General features: G+C 33.2%; 2 protein-coding genes and 1 pseudogene across 3 annotated transcripts; all 3 read left to right on the top strand.

Annotated features, from left to right (window-relative positions):
- The first annotated feature begins 1,058 nt into the window (after positions 1–1,058).
- LOC146940512 (uncharacterized) lies at positions 1,059–5,408 on the top strand. The gene is made up of 7 exons (XM_085754200.1): positions 1,059–1,379; positions 1,887–2,009; positions 2,115–2,273; positions 2,347–2,514; positions 2,653–2,769; positions 4,174–4,404; positions 4,528–5,408. Exons 1-7 carry the CDS (start codon positions 1,110–1,112, stop codon positions 5,308–5,310), a joined length of 1,851 nt encoding a protein of 616 aa, XP_085610326.1. The 5' UTR covers positions 1,059–1,109; the 3' UTR covers positions 5,311–5,408.
- A 1,588-nt stretch (positions 5,409–6,996) lies between these two features.
- CRR42 (DUF3148 family protein) lies at positions 6,997–8,192 on the top strand. Its single transcript, XM_085754204.1, has 2 exons — positions 6,997–7,491; positions 7,883–8,192. The coding sequence occupies exons 1-2, from the start codon at positions 7,217–7,219 to the stop codon at positions 7,989–7,991; spliced, it is 384 nt and encodes a 127-aa protein (XP_085610330.1). The 5' UTR covers positions 6,997–7,216; the 3' UTR covers positions 7,992–8,192.
- Positions 8,193–11,105: 2,913 nt separating this feature from the next.
- Positions 11,106–14,709, top strand: LOC146940510 (disease resistance-like protein DSC1; annotated as a pseudogene). Its single transcript, XR_015030021.1, has 4 exons — positions 11,106–12,259; positions 12,372–12,686; positions 12,843–14,357; positions 14,464–14,709. The product of XR_015030021.1 is annotated as a disease resistance-like protein DSC1 (transcript).
- Positions 14,710–15,567: the final 858 nt, after the last annotated feature.

Raw genomic sequence — 15,567 nt, 5'->3', positions numbered from 1 at the left:
ATAAATAAGTTGTTTCGAATAAGCTGTTTTGCATAAATAAGCTATTTTGAATAAGTTGTTTTGCATAAATAAGTTGTTTTGAATAAGTTGTTTTTTAAAATGAAATCGGAATAAGCTATTTTGTATAAATAAGCTGTTTTGCACAAATAAGCTGTTTTGCATAAATAAGCTGTTTTGAATAAGCGGTTTTAAAAAAAGTGATCCTAATAAGTTGTTTCGAATAAGCTGTTTTGCATAAATAAGCTATTTTGAATAAGTTGTTTTTTAAAATGAGATCGGAATAAGCTGTTTTGCATAAATAAGTTGTTTTGAATAAACGGTTTTTAAAAAATCATTCTAATAAGTTGTTTTGCATAAATAAACTATTTCGAATAATTTGCATAAATAAATTGTTAAGAAAAAAAATTATAATATGGGGCTTTATTAGGCCCACAAATAAATAGATTTTATAGTGGACTTACTTGGGGTCTTATGCACCATAACCACACCCGAAGTTTTACTCACTAAAAAACTAGAGCCGTCTATATATATATATATATATATATATATATATATATATATATATATATATATATATATATATATATATATATATATATATATATAGGGTTATGATAGAAGACACATTTTGTGAAGGTGTCTTTTATCAAGTTACTCTATGAGCATTTGCGAAAAGACACCAACTTACTTTTAGGAAAGTGTCTTTTATCAAAGTTATAACTAAAAAGTGAAAATCACACCTTAAGGTGTGACTTGATAAAAGACACCACCAAAGGGTGGCTTGTAACATAACCCATATATATATATATATATATATATATATATATATATATATATATATATATATATATATATTTTTTTTACAAAATTTTGGGACAATACATTATTGAATATTTGTAAAAAACATTATTAAATTTAATTGAAACTTAAAATTTTTAAAAGAATACAAAATTTACGATATTTCCCCTAAAAAAAAAGCTATGATATTTTTATGGGATACCAAAAATAAAACTAAAAAAAACACTTTCATTAAAAAAAAAAAACTGAAGATCTGAGGTGTGCTGTAAGATTAGGGTTTTCATTTTTCAATTTGGAACTCCCTAGGCGGCATGGGAGGGAGGAAGGAGAAGTCGAAAGCCAAGGCAAGAGACCACGAATCAATCGACAATCTCGACCGCGCTTCCACTCCTTCACTCGTATTCAGCGGCAGCGACGATGATGATGAAGAAGCCAATCAAGATCTGAGTCTCAAGATCGTGGAAAAAGCCCTTCGAACACGAGAATCGAAACTCACCTCTAACGACGCCGTTTTACCTCCTCAGAAATCTGAGCTTCTGATGGCGCAAAGCGACGATGTTTCTATTGAGCCAAATCGAAGTGTATGTGTTGGCTTATTTATTTATTTATTTTTTTGAAAAAAATGATTTTTTTACTGTATTTTTTATGATAGATTAAAATACACACGCAAACTATCCCTTTTGATATCAATCAGATTATGATTTAATTTGGAGCTGGAACATTGAAGTATTTGTTCATAAAAATTGCATTGTAACATGGATTTGATAACCTTATAACTAAACTTTAGATTAATTTATATGCACTGACAGTGTAATTAAATGCATTTAATCAAATCATGCCAAGTAGGAATTGATTTGTAGAGACATTTTAGGAACTAACCTAAAAAGGCAGCATCAGAGTGATTTAATTGGATGTAAGTGTAAAAAGTTAACATTGTCTGTGTATACAAATCAAATCCTATAAAAGTTCGAGGAATTTTTAGCTGAGAATCTATGTAATGAATAAAAACGAATCAAATCTTAATAAAACAACACCCACTTGGAGAATCACTTGGATTTTTTTTTTTAATGTTTTTGCTTTCTATGTAGGTTTTAATGGCTGCAGAGCAAGAGGTGGAAGAGATAATCAAAACTACAGAGAAGCATGAATCTGTGGAACTGGAAGCGAGTGTGGATCAGATAGGTGACAACATGGTTCTGCGAAAGCTGCTTGTGAGTTGATTGATATATTAGATCTGAAATGTGATTGATTTTCAAAATAGTGTACCACACGGAATGCTTAGTTGGGTATATCACTCGATGTTTCTTTTCTATCAGCGGGGTCCAAGATATTTTGACCCTCCAGATAGTAGTTGGGGAGCATGCTATAATTGTGGCGAGGAAGGTCATGCTGCTGTAAACTGTACAGCAGCGAAGCGGAAGAAACCATGCTATGTATGTGGTGAGTTGGGACATGCTGCAAAACAATGTTCTAAGGTATGTCTGCTTGCCTATTGGCTTATGAAGGTTTAAAGGTGTGTATACTGAGATCTGCTTGATGGTCATGTAGGGCCAGAGTTGCTACGTCTGCAAGAAAGGTGGTCACCGTGCAAAAGACTGTCCAGAGAAGCACATGACTGCACGGGCTTCTAAAAGTCTGACGGTATGCTTGAAGTGTGGAAATTCTGGGCATGATATGTTTTCATGCAGGAATGATTATTCACCGGATGATCTCAAGGTTGTTTTGATCTTTTTCTTATATATTACAAATTTGCTAAAGGTTCTTGGTTGAGTTTGCATTGGAATAGTGGCTTACATTGATTGTATATGAATTTCTCATTTATTGATTCTTTATTTCTTTCTTTTGTTTAATTAGGAGATTCAATGTTATATCTGTAAGCTATTTGGCCACTTATGTTGTGTCAATGCTGCTGATGCAACACCGGGAGAAATTTCTTGTTACAAATGTGGTCAGATGGGTCATACTGGTTCGGTAAGTTTTATTATTTAATAATTATGCACCTTTCCGGAGATCCGGAGATAAGCATCTCTTTTTTGTATAATGTAGTCTACTTTCCTGTATACTTTCTCGTACGAGGGAAATATATTTTTTTTTTTTATCAGTGTCATTTTCCACACTAGAGACTTTACAATGTTTACAAGTTCAACATCTCATTTAATGTGTACATAATATAATAAAAACTAAAAATCCTGATAATCTCTTCCAATCATTACCCTTAAATGTCAGTGCTGTCAATTGCGGATTGCAAAAAATAGCGGGTTGTTCAGATTCTGCCATGCCACAAAACTACTGCTCCTCTATAGCCGCTATTTGACAATACTGTGACATGTATGGTCATGAATAGCAGAAAAAGGGACTTCGTAAAGGAAACAATTATATTCTAAACACTACCTTTTAAACTTACTTGATTCCCTCTGAAATTTATACTCACATTACATTGATAGTAATTTTATTTCCTGGTATTGGTAACCGTAGCGGAGTCAAGCTGAAGCTTGATGTAGGCATTACATTTACAGAGATGCTACAATGAAAGTTAGATTGGCATCTATGGTATAGAAAATGTGGTAGGGCCTTATCTTTGTTGGTTCAGGTATATATGTAGAAGTCTTGTAGAAGCATTAGTAAGAATAGTAGGCTAGATGGAGGATAGTCCACTAGTTACACGTAGAGGGAAAACATTTGAAAACTGGAGGTCGAACCACTGAGAACTTGGAGTTAAATGGTCATCTTTAAGCTTGATTCATGATAGGATAATTAAGAATTGGATATTCCCTAAAAATGAATGGATGCTGCATCGTAACTAACAAGGAGCAAATGCATGTACATCTTGCAATCATCACCAAAGTTATTTAGTAGTAATGTTTATGCCTTAAGTGTAGTAGCTAAGGTCCAAATACACACATGTAAGCACCCCCTCCACCTTTTAATGTCCCAATGGCTATCAGTGTCCATCAACCATCCTCTTGTAAGGTTAAAGCTTGCCATATTTTTGTATCTTAAAATATAATGCTGTATTTTTTTTTATTTTTTTGAGAGAAAATGCTGTATTAATAATACCTGAATATATTATGTTAAGTTTATTAAAATATTTATTATATATATATATATATATATATATTTTATTAAAATAGTGAATTCAATGGGAGCTAAAACTTTGAGTGGTTGAACTTGAATGTCATTTTCTCATCTATATATATATATATAAATATATATTTATATTATATTTATATGAATAACTTTTGAAAGCTTTGACCCAAGGCCATTTTTGAAAGCTTTGGCCCAAGGCCATTTTCTCAGCTATAATATGTTAACAAGAAATGCTTACTTCCAAATAAAACTATTGGCAAATATAAATCTGAGTATCAATTGATGCAGGCATGTTCAAGGTTGCAAGGTGAGACTACGGGTACTTCCACACCTACTTTGTGCTATAGGTGTGGTGAAGGAGGGCATTTTGCTCGAGAATGCACAAGTTCTATCAGGGTACAATTGATGCAGGCATGTTCAAAGTTTCAAAGTGAGACTACTGGTGCGGCCACACCTACTTTGTGCTATAGGTGTGGTGAAGGGGGACATTTTGCCCGAGAATGCACATATTCTATCAAGGTACAGTCTAAAAATTTAGTCAGGTTACTAAAATTAATACAGCTTTGCCTTTTCTTTGTTATTTATTATTCATGTTCACTTGTGTAGTAAGTAGTTTCTTGACTTCCGTGTTTTCCTCCACAGGCTGGGAAGAAGAATAGTGAATTCTCGAACACAAAAAATAGAAAATCCTTTAAAGAAAATGAATACACGGGACATTGGTCTGCACCTCTCGATATGGGCAAAACGCACAAAAAGAAACGGCCTCATACAGACGAAAGAGGCTTTACAACACCTAAGAAATCAAAGAGGAGAGGTGGCTGGATGACGGAGTTTCCTACAGAAGAAAGAAGCTATACAACACCTAAGAAATCAAAAAGTAGAGGTGGCTGGACAATGGAGCTCCCTACAGAAGAAAGAAGCTTTACAGCCCCAAAGAAATCTAAGAGTAGAGGTGGCTGGATGGGGGAGCATTTTACTGAAGAAAGAGGCTTTACAACCCCCAAGAAATCGAAGAGCAGAGGTGGCTGGACAACGGAGCATCCTGCAGAAGATAGAGACTTTAAATCTCCCATGAAATTCAAGAGCAGAGGTGGCTGGATGGCTGATCACCCTGGAGAATTCTCTTCTTCCAAGTCCAATAGGACCAATTGGAGTCCTGCGGGGACACCATCTGCTAGAAACACTAATATTTATGCAAGTGGTAGTGGAAGTCGAACTCCAGGTTGGAGTTCTAAAATTTCTAGGGGGTGGATGGGTCAACAACCTGAAGCCTCATATTCCCAAGGGTCAGCCGATGCTTTCCATCATAGATATTCGTCATCAAGGTTTGGCAACTCCAATGATGATGGATATAGGAGAAGTAGTTCGGCATCAAGGTTTGGCAACTCTAGTGGTGAAGGATATAGGAGAGGTAATTGGTGGTAGCTTTTGCTCTCACGTTCTTTATAATTCCATCTGTAAACTTGTAAAATGACACCTACTTGCAAGTTTTTTTAAATTAATAACGTTCAATTTTCTCTCAAGTTATTCATTCAATACAATTGCCACAAGTCTTTCAGTTCGGTCCACCCTTCAGGAAGTAATGGGCGTACACAATCTTCATTTTTTAAATAAAAAAACTGTCTCCTGTTGAACTTATGTTCGTAACTTTTTATCACTGCTTGATACCTTTTAAGATATGTAGCAGTGTATGTTTTGTACATTAAGTCATTAACCATTTACAATACTTCTACTATGTTTATTTCTTCCCTTCATCCTCTTGTTATTTGGTGAGTTTGTTAATTTATCCTTTCTACATATGAAATTAAGCTATCTTTATTTTTCCTGTCTTTCTTTTTTCAATCAATCTGTTCTCTATCACTTTTTAGTATAGTATCAGAAGATCTTCGAAGATCTCTGCGTAGCCAATCAGTCTTAATTTCTTCTTTGTTTGCTCGTCTTTTTAAACTGTTTCCCACTTTTACTATTGTGAACTTAGAAACTTCCTCATGAAATTCCTTCTATTTGATATCTACTCAGAATCAACTACCAAAAGTATTTGTTGATCCTACCCAGATTCCTTCATTACTGTATTATTTGCGTAATAATCCATGAATATTTCTTACAAGTTGAATTTTATCAACAAACACATACCATTTCTCCCTCTAATGATCCAAATCTCGATGATTTGAAAAAGATGCAATGTCACTGTTGTATCTTGGGTCAATCGTATTATCTTGAGCATACTGTGAATATTTGAAATGATCAATAGTAAGACAGCTCTATTTTACGAGCTTCACTTTTGGCAATTATTCTCGTTACTGCAGAGGTGAACCGGCTTTATTTTCTTGTTTGAAATTGCATGCATACATAAAAACCAGCAGGGTAACAATTTGTCTCCTTCCAGTCATGTGCATCATATTTCAATTGATTTAGATGGCAATAATTTTTTTACCCACATACACTAAATGGGGATCAACATTCAAAACTAGATTTGTCCAACATAAATATAACTTGAGCCACATAAAATGAAATAGAAAGGATGCAACCGAAGCTTTCCTTCCTAATGAGTCATTCAGTTAATACACAAGGGAAGCCTAACAAAAGATGTTGGTATACCAAAATGCAAGGTAAATTTACAGGAAGTTATTTAAAACAACTCTTAACAATTTAAACTGATTTTATTTCATCATATCCTTTTCTACCAATCCAAATATGGTTCGGAGTTTGTTTATTTGATATATTAATATATAATTTTCATGTAAAATAGAAGTTAAGTGTACTTGTCATGTTTGACCATAAAAAATATTTTTGAATAATTTTTCTCATTTACCACACTCATTATAACAAGATTATTTCTTTTTGAGAGAACAAGATTATTTCTTAAAAGTTATTCAATTAGTTTTTCATTATAATCATATTTCATCCTTCCCAAAAAATTATAATCATATTTCAGATACATGTTTTTGTTCAATTTTTTTAAAAAATACATTGAAAATTGTTAAAAACAATTATTTTTAAAAAGATAAACTTTTCTATTTTTTTTGAGGGAAGATAAACTTTTCTATAGAAACTATGAGTTAAACCGGTTCTTAATAGCATGTGTTGTTTTGTAGTAGGCGTTTCCTTCGTTCTTCTGTTTCACAGTGACCACTAAACCAATAAAAAACGAAACAAAAATAACATTATCTAAACAAATTTTATCTTTTACAATATCTGTCTATCCTAATATCCTTCCTCACACATACACTGCAAATGATTGGAGCTTTGACAAACACTTTTAGCCATAACCAACAAATTCCAAAACATTGAAACCACAAATCAGAAACATTGCAACGTTCAATCTTTAAGCATGTCTTTGTCCCTTTCTTGTGGTATCACAAAGCCATTTCTAAAGTTCAACAACAGCTTGAAGTATCAACAACGGAGGCCAAATATTTCAGTGTCATTAGTAAGGTGTGAATCAAAAGAGTCATCAGAGGAGAATGAGTTGCTTGAAAAACGTTCAAAGTTGGATAAAGGGTCTCCCATTATTATCATCGAAGCTCCAAAGATGATCAAAACTGCAGCTTCTGTCCCTTGCCTCAGAGTTAATTCTGGCTTAGTCAAACCTGGTGATGTTGGAAGGTATTTCACCTCATCTTTTAAGTTTTTCATTTTATCAATTTTTTTCTTAATCTTCAATTTTTTGCATGACTATATGATTTTGTGAGAATCGAATCAAATGCTTACGACAACAATTACCAAGCCTTATCCCATTAAATTGGATCGGCAACATATATCAGATTACACAATAATGCTCTATCAAATGTATAAATGATTTAATTTGGTAAAACCTTTTTTACTATGTATCTAATCAAATCATTTCATAATGTTGATCTTTATTATTAATTTCTACAATATCTCTATTTGACATGATTTGATTGAATTTACGTGTAGAAATTTTGTAAGGTGCATATAAATTAATATCATGTATAAAATGGCAATGGTGTAAATAATTATATATCACTTGGTGCAGAATTGTTTCAAGAAAGCCAAAAGATGTGTGGGCAGTACGGCTCAACATTGGAACTTATCTTATTGATGGCAAATATTTCAAGCCCTTAGATCTGGTTGAGTATAGTTAGCTGAATATATAATAACTACACACAAATTGCTCTTTATTTGTGAATTTTTGTTTCCCAACCAGCAGGTGGCTCTTGGCATACAATTAGTATTTTTTCTATCTTGTGTAAATTAGTCAAGCAAAATATTACATTGGCAAAACTTTCACTCGTTTCATAACTTAATTTTAGATAACAATTATGTTATTTATCTTTTTGTTTTCATATCATTTTTGTCTTTTTAATTCGTTTGCATATGAAACTAATATAATATTGGCATATAGGGATGGGAATAGGCTAGGCCGAGCTAGGCTTTGTAAGGTCTGAGCCTGGCCTGCCAAATTTTTTTAAGGCCTAAGCCTGGCCTGTGGCCTGTCATAGGCTTACTTTTTAGGCCTGAGTCTGGCCTTCTGAAAGCCTGATACGGCCTGCTAGCCTGTTTAAAAGCCTATTTCATATGAACATCTTTAAATAAGCAATGTGATCTAAGTTTAAATAGACTAGCAAACCATTATATATATATATATATATATATATATATATATATCAATTAAATTAAACTCTATTTTGATAATTAGCATGCGTTTTTAGAGAATTTGACTATATATTGTATCATATAACAATTCTAGTTGTAATAATACGTTTAAATATGCAAAAAATTAATGTATACTAATAAGCTTAAATGACTGAAAAAGTTATCAAATTTTTATTTTAATTCAAAGTACAAAATATAATAATAAGAAATAATATTCATATTTACTTAAATAGGCCGGCCTAATGGGCTTAAGAGGCTTTTTTAATGGCATGTGGCCTGACCTTTTAAGCTAAATAGGCTTCTAAAAAAGCCTAGGCCTTCTCTATTTAAGAAAAAAGTCTGGCCTGACCTGGCCTGTCGTAGGCTAGGCTGTAGACCCCTGTAGGCCGGCATGGCCTATTCCCATCCCTATTGGCATACAAAGACTTAGGTTGTGCTAGGAAAATACTTGCGTACCATAGCAGTTGGGTACCATTGTACCATTGGCCAGTAAAATTTTGACACATGTCAAAAATCTTTTAGAACCAGTTCTTATAAAAACCGGCTTAAAAGGGTCCAAAACAAAATAAAATAAATAATGAAACATTGGCATCTTAAAAATCCAAAAGGAAAAATTATCCTTCAACCATGGTATTTGGTTCCAAACTATCAAGATATTCCAATAGTAAAAGCACAAATTAGATGGTGCTTAGAAACAGCTAGGTATTATCTAAAAGAAGATTTTGATTATTTTCTTTTTAAAGAATATGTAGAAAAACTTGAGGATTTAAAGAAAGGACTCAAGAAATTAGCTAGATAAATAATGGATGGTCTTATAAACCCATTTGGAAAAATAACACCACAGCCATTCATATTAAATCCTAGTTATAACGAAATAACTCAGGCAAAAAATCAAATTAGATGGTGTAGAGAAACATCATTCTGGTTTTTAATGATCGAAGATGATTACTTTACATACTGGGAGTATGAAAACTTAGCAAATCTTTTAAGTCATAGGTTACAAAAATTAACAGATGGCTAATAAAGGATTAAGTGAAAATATACAAGACATTTTTGAAAATTTAATAATACTTCAAAAACGATTAGATAAAATAGTAGAAGTACTACTAGAAAAAGAGTTCAAAGAAAAACTCGATGAAAAATTATCTAATCTAGAAGAAAATCAAAAATTGTTAGATGAAAAACTTTGTCTAAAAATAGATGATTTAATCGATCTATTAAAACTCTTACCTATAAGAGATAAATGTCTAACCCTAGAAGAATTACAAACTTTTGTCAAAAAAGAGGGGGGAGATATGATAGAAGAAAAACATGAGAAAACAAAACAAGAATTTCAATTTTTCGCTCCAAGACAAAATGAATGATAAAAATTTAAACATATACCACCTAAGTATATACCTACCATAAATCGCTATAAAGAAGAAGATGTTTTAGACATCGACGGTAGTGATGATACTAAAAAAGACCTAAGAAATTGGTATCATGGTAGTATGGTAACAATCCAATTAGACTCTACACTCAGAATTCTAAATCCAAAAAATATTTTTAACTATCCAAAGACAAAAACCACAGGAAATGCTTGGAGCTTCATGTCTGAAAAATCAGACTCAGAACTCCCATCAACAATTGAAGAAGCAATAAATCACGTATATTCAATTCTAAAAAAAGAATTTGTAGGTTTTGATGAACCTGAGGCACAAACAGATTTAGAAAGCATTAATATTCATAGAATCTTTGGGTTGGATCATTATATTTGGTTAAAAGAAACCTTAAAAAATGATATTGACACCACATCTTCATCAAAAAACTTAAGACATTAGGTATATTGGTCATCTTCCCTAAAAAAAAAAGGTATATTGGTCATCTTACTTATATGTTGCTCAATATCTACTCTTGCATCTAATATAAAAGTTTAACTCAGACATGACACATTAATATCTCTCCCTTAAATGTGAGACTGTCTGTGTCTATGATATGGTGAAATATCCGAATAAGGTGTCAGTACAACATGGTACAAAAGTAAGAAGACGGAAGAAATGATGAGGGAAGATAGTAAGTTACAGAAGATGTTTTACTCTTTTCTTTCATGAGGGAAATAAATGATGAGGGAAGAGAAAGTAAATTGCAAAAAGAAAGAAGACGAAAGAAATGATAAGGGAAGATAGTAAGTTACCAATAATTTTATGGGTTTGTTGAAGGAGTTAAAGATTATTGAATAATTATGCTACCATAAAATTAGACTCATTAAGAAAATGTCACATCAATTATAAAGTTCAACCACACATCTGAGAATGATACCACATTTTCATCCAAAATATTAAAACTTAAGTATGAGTTTTTTCATTTATTTGTTGTTAATATTGAGCTTCAACTGCATTTGGTATATCACAATATCCTCTCTTTTAAGTATGACGAAATTCTATCCCGTGCTTGATACGGGTTTCCATACCAGTAATATAGTAGAAGTAGAACTATAAAAGCTTACAAGAATAATTATCTTTTTATGTCTTTGGATTATTACTTTTCGAACTATTTTCCGTTTCTTTCTTGCTCTATAATCTTGACCATAATAATTTTATATAATTATTATCTTCACAACAATAATGTTGACCTTGTTTTCTCTCTTTCCTTCATATGGTAGGGATGACCCTGACTTAATTAGAAATATTGTCGAAGTTGTTTTGAAAAAATTCCATCGTAGACACCCATTTGAAGTTAATAAGAAGCTTGTTGGAATTGAGAATAAGCATGGAGAGATTGAATCCTCACTGAAAATTGAGTCAAATGATGTTAGAATCCTTGCACTATGGGGCATGGGAGGCATAGGAAAGACAACTCTGGCTAAAAGTTTATATGATAAACATTATTCTCAATTCGAACGTCATTGCTTCCTAAAAAATGTATGGGAAGTAGTCAACTAGGTGTGGAGTCGATGTTGTACGTAAAATTCTTTTTTCTACATTGCTGGAGCTTCGTCTTGATGCACTTTATGTAGAAAACCCAATTTTCATAAGAAAACTTGCATTGGAAAGAAGTCTTATTGTGTTGGATGATGTGGCAACTTCAGAGCAAGCGGAAAATTTTAACATAGTTAATGATTGCCTGGGACCGGGTACTAGAGTCCTTGTCACAACTAGAGATAAACAAATATGCAGTCAATTTAATGAATGTGCAATATATGAGGTTGAGGGATTGAACCGAGATGACTCTCTTCAACTATTTTGTTGGAATGCCTTCGGAAATAAACATGCTAAAGTTGGATATGAAGAGCTCTCAGAAAATGCAATTTCGTATTGCAGTGGCAATCCCCTTGCTTTAGAAGTTTTAGGTGCAAATTTCCGTACAAAAAGCAAGAAAGCATGGGAAAGTGAATTGGAGAAGCTCAAAAAGATCCCCAATGGGAGAATTCATGATGTGTTAAAATTGAGTTTCGATGACTTAGATCGTACTCAGCAGGACATATTTCTAGACATTGCATTCTTCTCCAAATCATATTTAAATCCCTATGATGGTTATTGTGATGAACAATACCTAACAGTTCTATTGGATGCTTGCAATTTTTTTGCGGTAAGTGGGATAGAAGTCCTTCTAGATAAAGCACTCATAACTTCTAGAGATTATGATGAAATTGGAATGCATGATTTGTTAGTAGAAATGGGACGAGAGATTGTAGAAACAAGAATGTCCTAAAAACCCCGGAAGAAGAAGTCGATTGTGGGATCCTGAGGAAGTGTATGATGTATTGAAATATAACAAGGTAACTGGAAGACTTAATTACTTCTATCAGAAAAGGCATGTATGCATTTGATTATGAAATACAAGCAAGGTTAATATGTATGACACTTATTATTCAAAATTTTGTTTTTCAGGGAACTGAAGTTGTTGACGTTATATTATTCAATATTTCAGAAATTGGAGATCTATACTTGAGCTCTGATTGCTTCAAAAGCATGACCAACTTAAGATGTCTTCATATCACTAATAATATAAATGACTTCTACTTAAGGTGTGAATTGTACACTGTGCACCTCCTTGAAGGTCTTGAGTGGTTGTCTGATAAATTGAGGCACCTTTATTGGGATTCATTCCCACTTGAGTCTTTGCCATCAACCTTTTGTGCCAAATGGCTTGTACAACTTAGCATGACCCATAGCAAGCTTAGAAAGCTTTGGGATGGGATTCATGTACAAATTAATTAATCAACGTGTTTGTATATACTTTTTTTTTGAAGGAATGTTGGTAGATACTTGTTATTGTTAGTTTGTCGAAATGCATTTGTATAAGCTCATGAGCCAATTTTAATGATTTTTGAACAATGTGTTGTTTCTTTCTTCCTGCAGAGGCTTGACAATTTAATGATCATCGACCTTAACAACTCTAAAGATCTGATTGAGATTCCGGACTTATCAAGAGCACCGAATCTTCAAATATTATCCCTTTCTAATTGTGTAAGTCTCTGTCAAATCCATCCATCCATTTTCACTGTGCCCAAGCTTAGAGAACTATGGTTAAAAGGTTGCAAAAAGATCGAAAGCCTGAAAACTAACATTCATTCAAAATCTCTCATATCTCTGGATCTCTCTGATTGTTCATCTCTTGTGGAATTTTCTGTGACATCAGAGGAAATGACACGTATGTTGTTATGTGGCACCGCTATACGTGAATTTCCGTCATCGATGTGGCGTAATAGAAAACTCACTTCTTATCTCGATCTAAGTGAAAATAACAAGCTTAACATTGTTGGGAAGAAGTTATCAAATGATCCAGGATTAGAGTCTCTAACATAGTTGAACATGCACACAAATCAATACATTGAATCTGGGGTTCATCCTTGACGGCATCCAAAACTGTTTAATGTTGGAAAAGCTTAATTTAGATGAATGCATAAACCTTAAATCCCTACCAAAGCTTCCTGCATCCTTGCGAAAATTGAGAGCCATTAACTGCAATTATCTGGACACTAACTCAATTCAAAGAGAAATGCTTGAGAACTACGACGTGCAGGTGCATAGATTAGATAATCTCGATGCACTCTCTTTCCGTGATATCTCTTTACTTCCTGGATCCCAAGTTCCGTGCCAGTTTGCTTTTCAAACAACAGAGGCTTCAATTAATATTCCTCCTATTCGGAAATCAGGCTTATGTTGTTTCGTTTTATGCATCATTCTACCGTTGCTCGATCTTAAAGACTGCAACTTCATCTGTATGTACTATCTATGAACATGGAAAAGGATTAGGCCAATACTCCTTATGGTATAAAACAAGGGCATCCGGGTGCACTAATGCTCCCTCATACGCAAAAGGTATTAATGGAATATTAAATTCAGATCATGTAATGTTAGGCTTCTTTTATAGTGACATTTTGGGGAAGGAGGGGAATGAAAGTGGAGGTGATCATTACAACCTTTCATTTAAATTTGATGCTTACCAAGGCCAGCGGTTAACTGACGGTATAAAAGGCTGTGGGGTCATCCCCGTATACAACTTGGATGGTAGAAGAAGTAACAGTGTTGAAATTGTTGAATTAGCATCATGTGATCAAGTCTCTGATGAGTCTGATCAACATTCGAAATTTGACATTGACGAGTCACAACACCCCGAAAATGGAGCTGAAGTTGGAAAGGATTGTGGGGTCTTTCCTGAATGTGACTTGGAACTTAGGTTGGGGCTGGGCGGTAGAAGAAGTAGTAGAGATGAGCATTTGAAATTTGATAGTGCTGAGCTACAACACCGAGCAATTGGAGTTGAAGTAAGAGACTCTACAAATGGAAATGAAGATGACCAACAACTTCTTATTCCCCCCAAAGAAAAAGAGGACGACTTCAAGGATAAATCATCTTTTGGATGTTCAATCGGTATACATTTTCACCTACTTCGTAATTATAAATTCTATGTTTATTTATATTTAGTTTAATTCCACTTAAAAATTTGGCAATTGTGTTAAAATATTTCATTGGACAGGTCTTTTGCTGAAGCACCTGATCGAAGAGTCAAAACGTCTATTTCTCTCTGTGTGTCAAGCAAAAGGATAAAGACAATATCATAGCATTCATTGAGCAGTATCCCTTGATTCAGGGAATTGGTAACATAAAGTTGTATGCATGTAATAAATTCATCTTTTCAATATGTAAGTACATCGATAAATACTGTTACAGACTCTACCTTTGTAAAAACCTTCCTAATTTTATTGAGTTTTTGTGTTTTGCTTTTGTTGGTATTAATCAACAATGATTGTGTTTTTATTCATGGTATTCTTATGCATTATGATGTTGCAAGTTGTGACATCTGGCCATTTATTTCATTTTAATTAACTATCAACCAAATTAGTGTTTTACATTGCAACAATGAAGTGTTCTACTCTGGAGCTCACAATAAATGAAAAAGTTTTGTAGGACTTTATTTATTTTCTTGTGCGAATTTGGGATCACTGTGATCTCAATGTGTGAGATATGCATGAATTACTTCAAGGTGATGTGGAATACAAAATAAATAAACTATCATTGTTCTTTTCTATTCAAATAAAAAACTATTTGTTCATACTGGTATCCTTTTATTCTACACATTTCTGCAAATAACGATGTCATCCTTTTAAAAAGAAGTTTTTTCAAGGGCAAGAATATATTTTTGTTTAAAAGATTCAAAAATCAAAGAAAATGACATGTTTGTACTACTGAAATTGTCAAGGTACCAGTTTACAACGTGTTTCTATTCTAGTGTTGAACCTAATAATTGCACTAGAAAGATAAACATGAGCTAATAACTCACCAATGGACAGTTTCAACGCTCCTAGTGAAAAAGTGTTGTATTCTTCAACATGTTACACGAGGTTTCAATACTTGGTAAGGTTTGTAGTCAACCCGAATCCAAATGGAAAAAGAGAATCATAATGTTTAACATACATTCAGAGTATGAATATTGAATAGTTTCAACGCTCCTATATGAATATTGTAGACAAAAAACCTATAGAAGTATGGACAGCACAAAGCATTTATTTGTGTGTAGTCCACCTTTTATACATATCCACCTTTTATACATATCCATACTATGGACAACACAGATCACATA

Source organism: Medicago sativa, chromosome 3 (genome assembly GCF_051527215.1).
Source record: "Medicago sativa cultivar Bolivia chromosome 3, Bolivia_mono, whole genome shotgun sequence".
Classification (NCBI taxonomy): Eukaryota; Viridiplantae; Streptophyta; class Magnoliopsida; order Fabales; family Fabaceae; genus Medicago; species Medicago sativa.
The sequence above is the reverse complement of the archived record's forward strand: the minus strand, read 5'-3'. Positions and strand labels throughout refer to the sequence as shown.

What these genes read in the sequence shown, in the direction of transcription:
- CRR42 (XM_085754204.1), top strand. Translation starts at nt 7,217, where the DNA reads ATGTCTTTGTCCCTTTCTTGTGGTATCACAAAGCCATTTCTAAAGTTC. An exon ending in AAACCTGGTGATGTTGGAAG is followed by an intron (nt 7,492 to 7,882) that starts GTATTTCACCTC and finishes CACTTGGTGCAG; the next exon opens with AATTGTTTCAAGAAAGCCAA.
- LOC146940512 (XM_085754200.1), top strand. Translation starts at nt 1,110, where the DNA reads ATGGGAGGGAGGAAGGAGAAGTCGAAAGCCAAGGCAAGAGACCACGAA. An exon ending in CTGCAAAACAATGTTCTAAG is followed by an intron (nt 2,274 to 2,346) that starts GTATGTCTGCTT and finishes ATGGTCATGTAG; the next exon opens with GGCCAGAGTTGCTACGTCTG. An exon ending in AGATGGGTCATACTGGTTCG is followed by an intron (nt 2,770 to 4,173) that starts GTAAGTTTTATT and finishes CAATTGATGCAG; the next exon opens with GCATGTTCAAGGTTGCAAGG.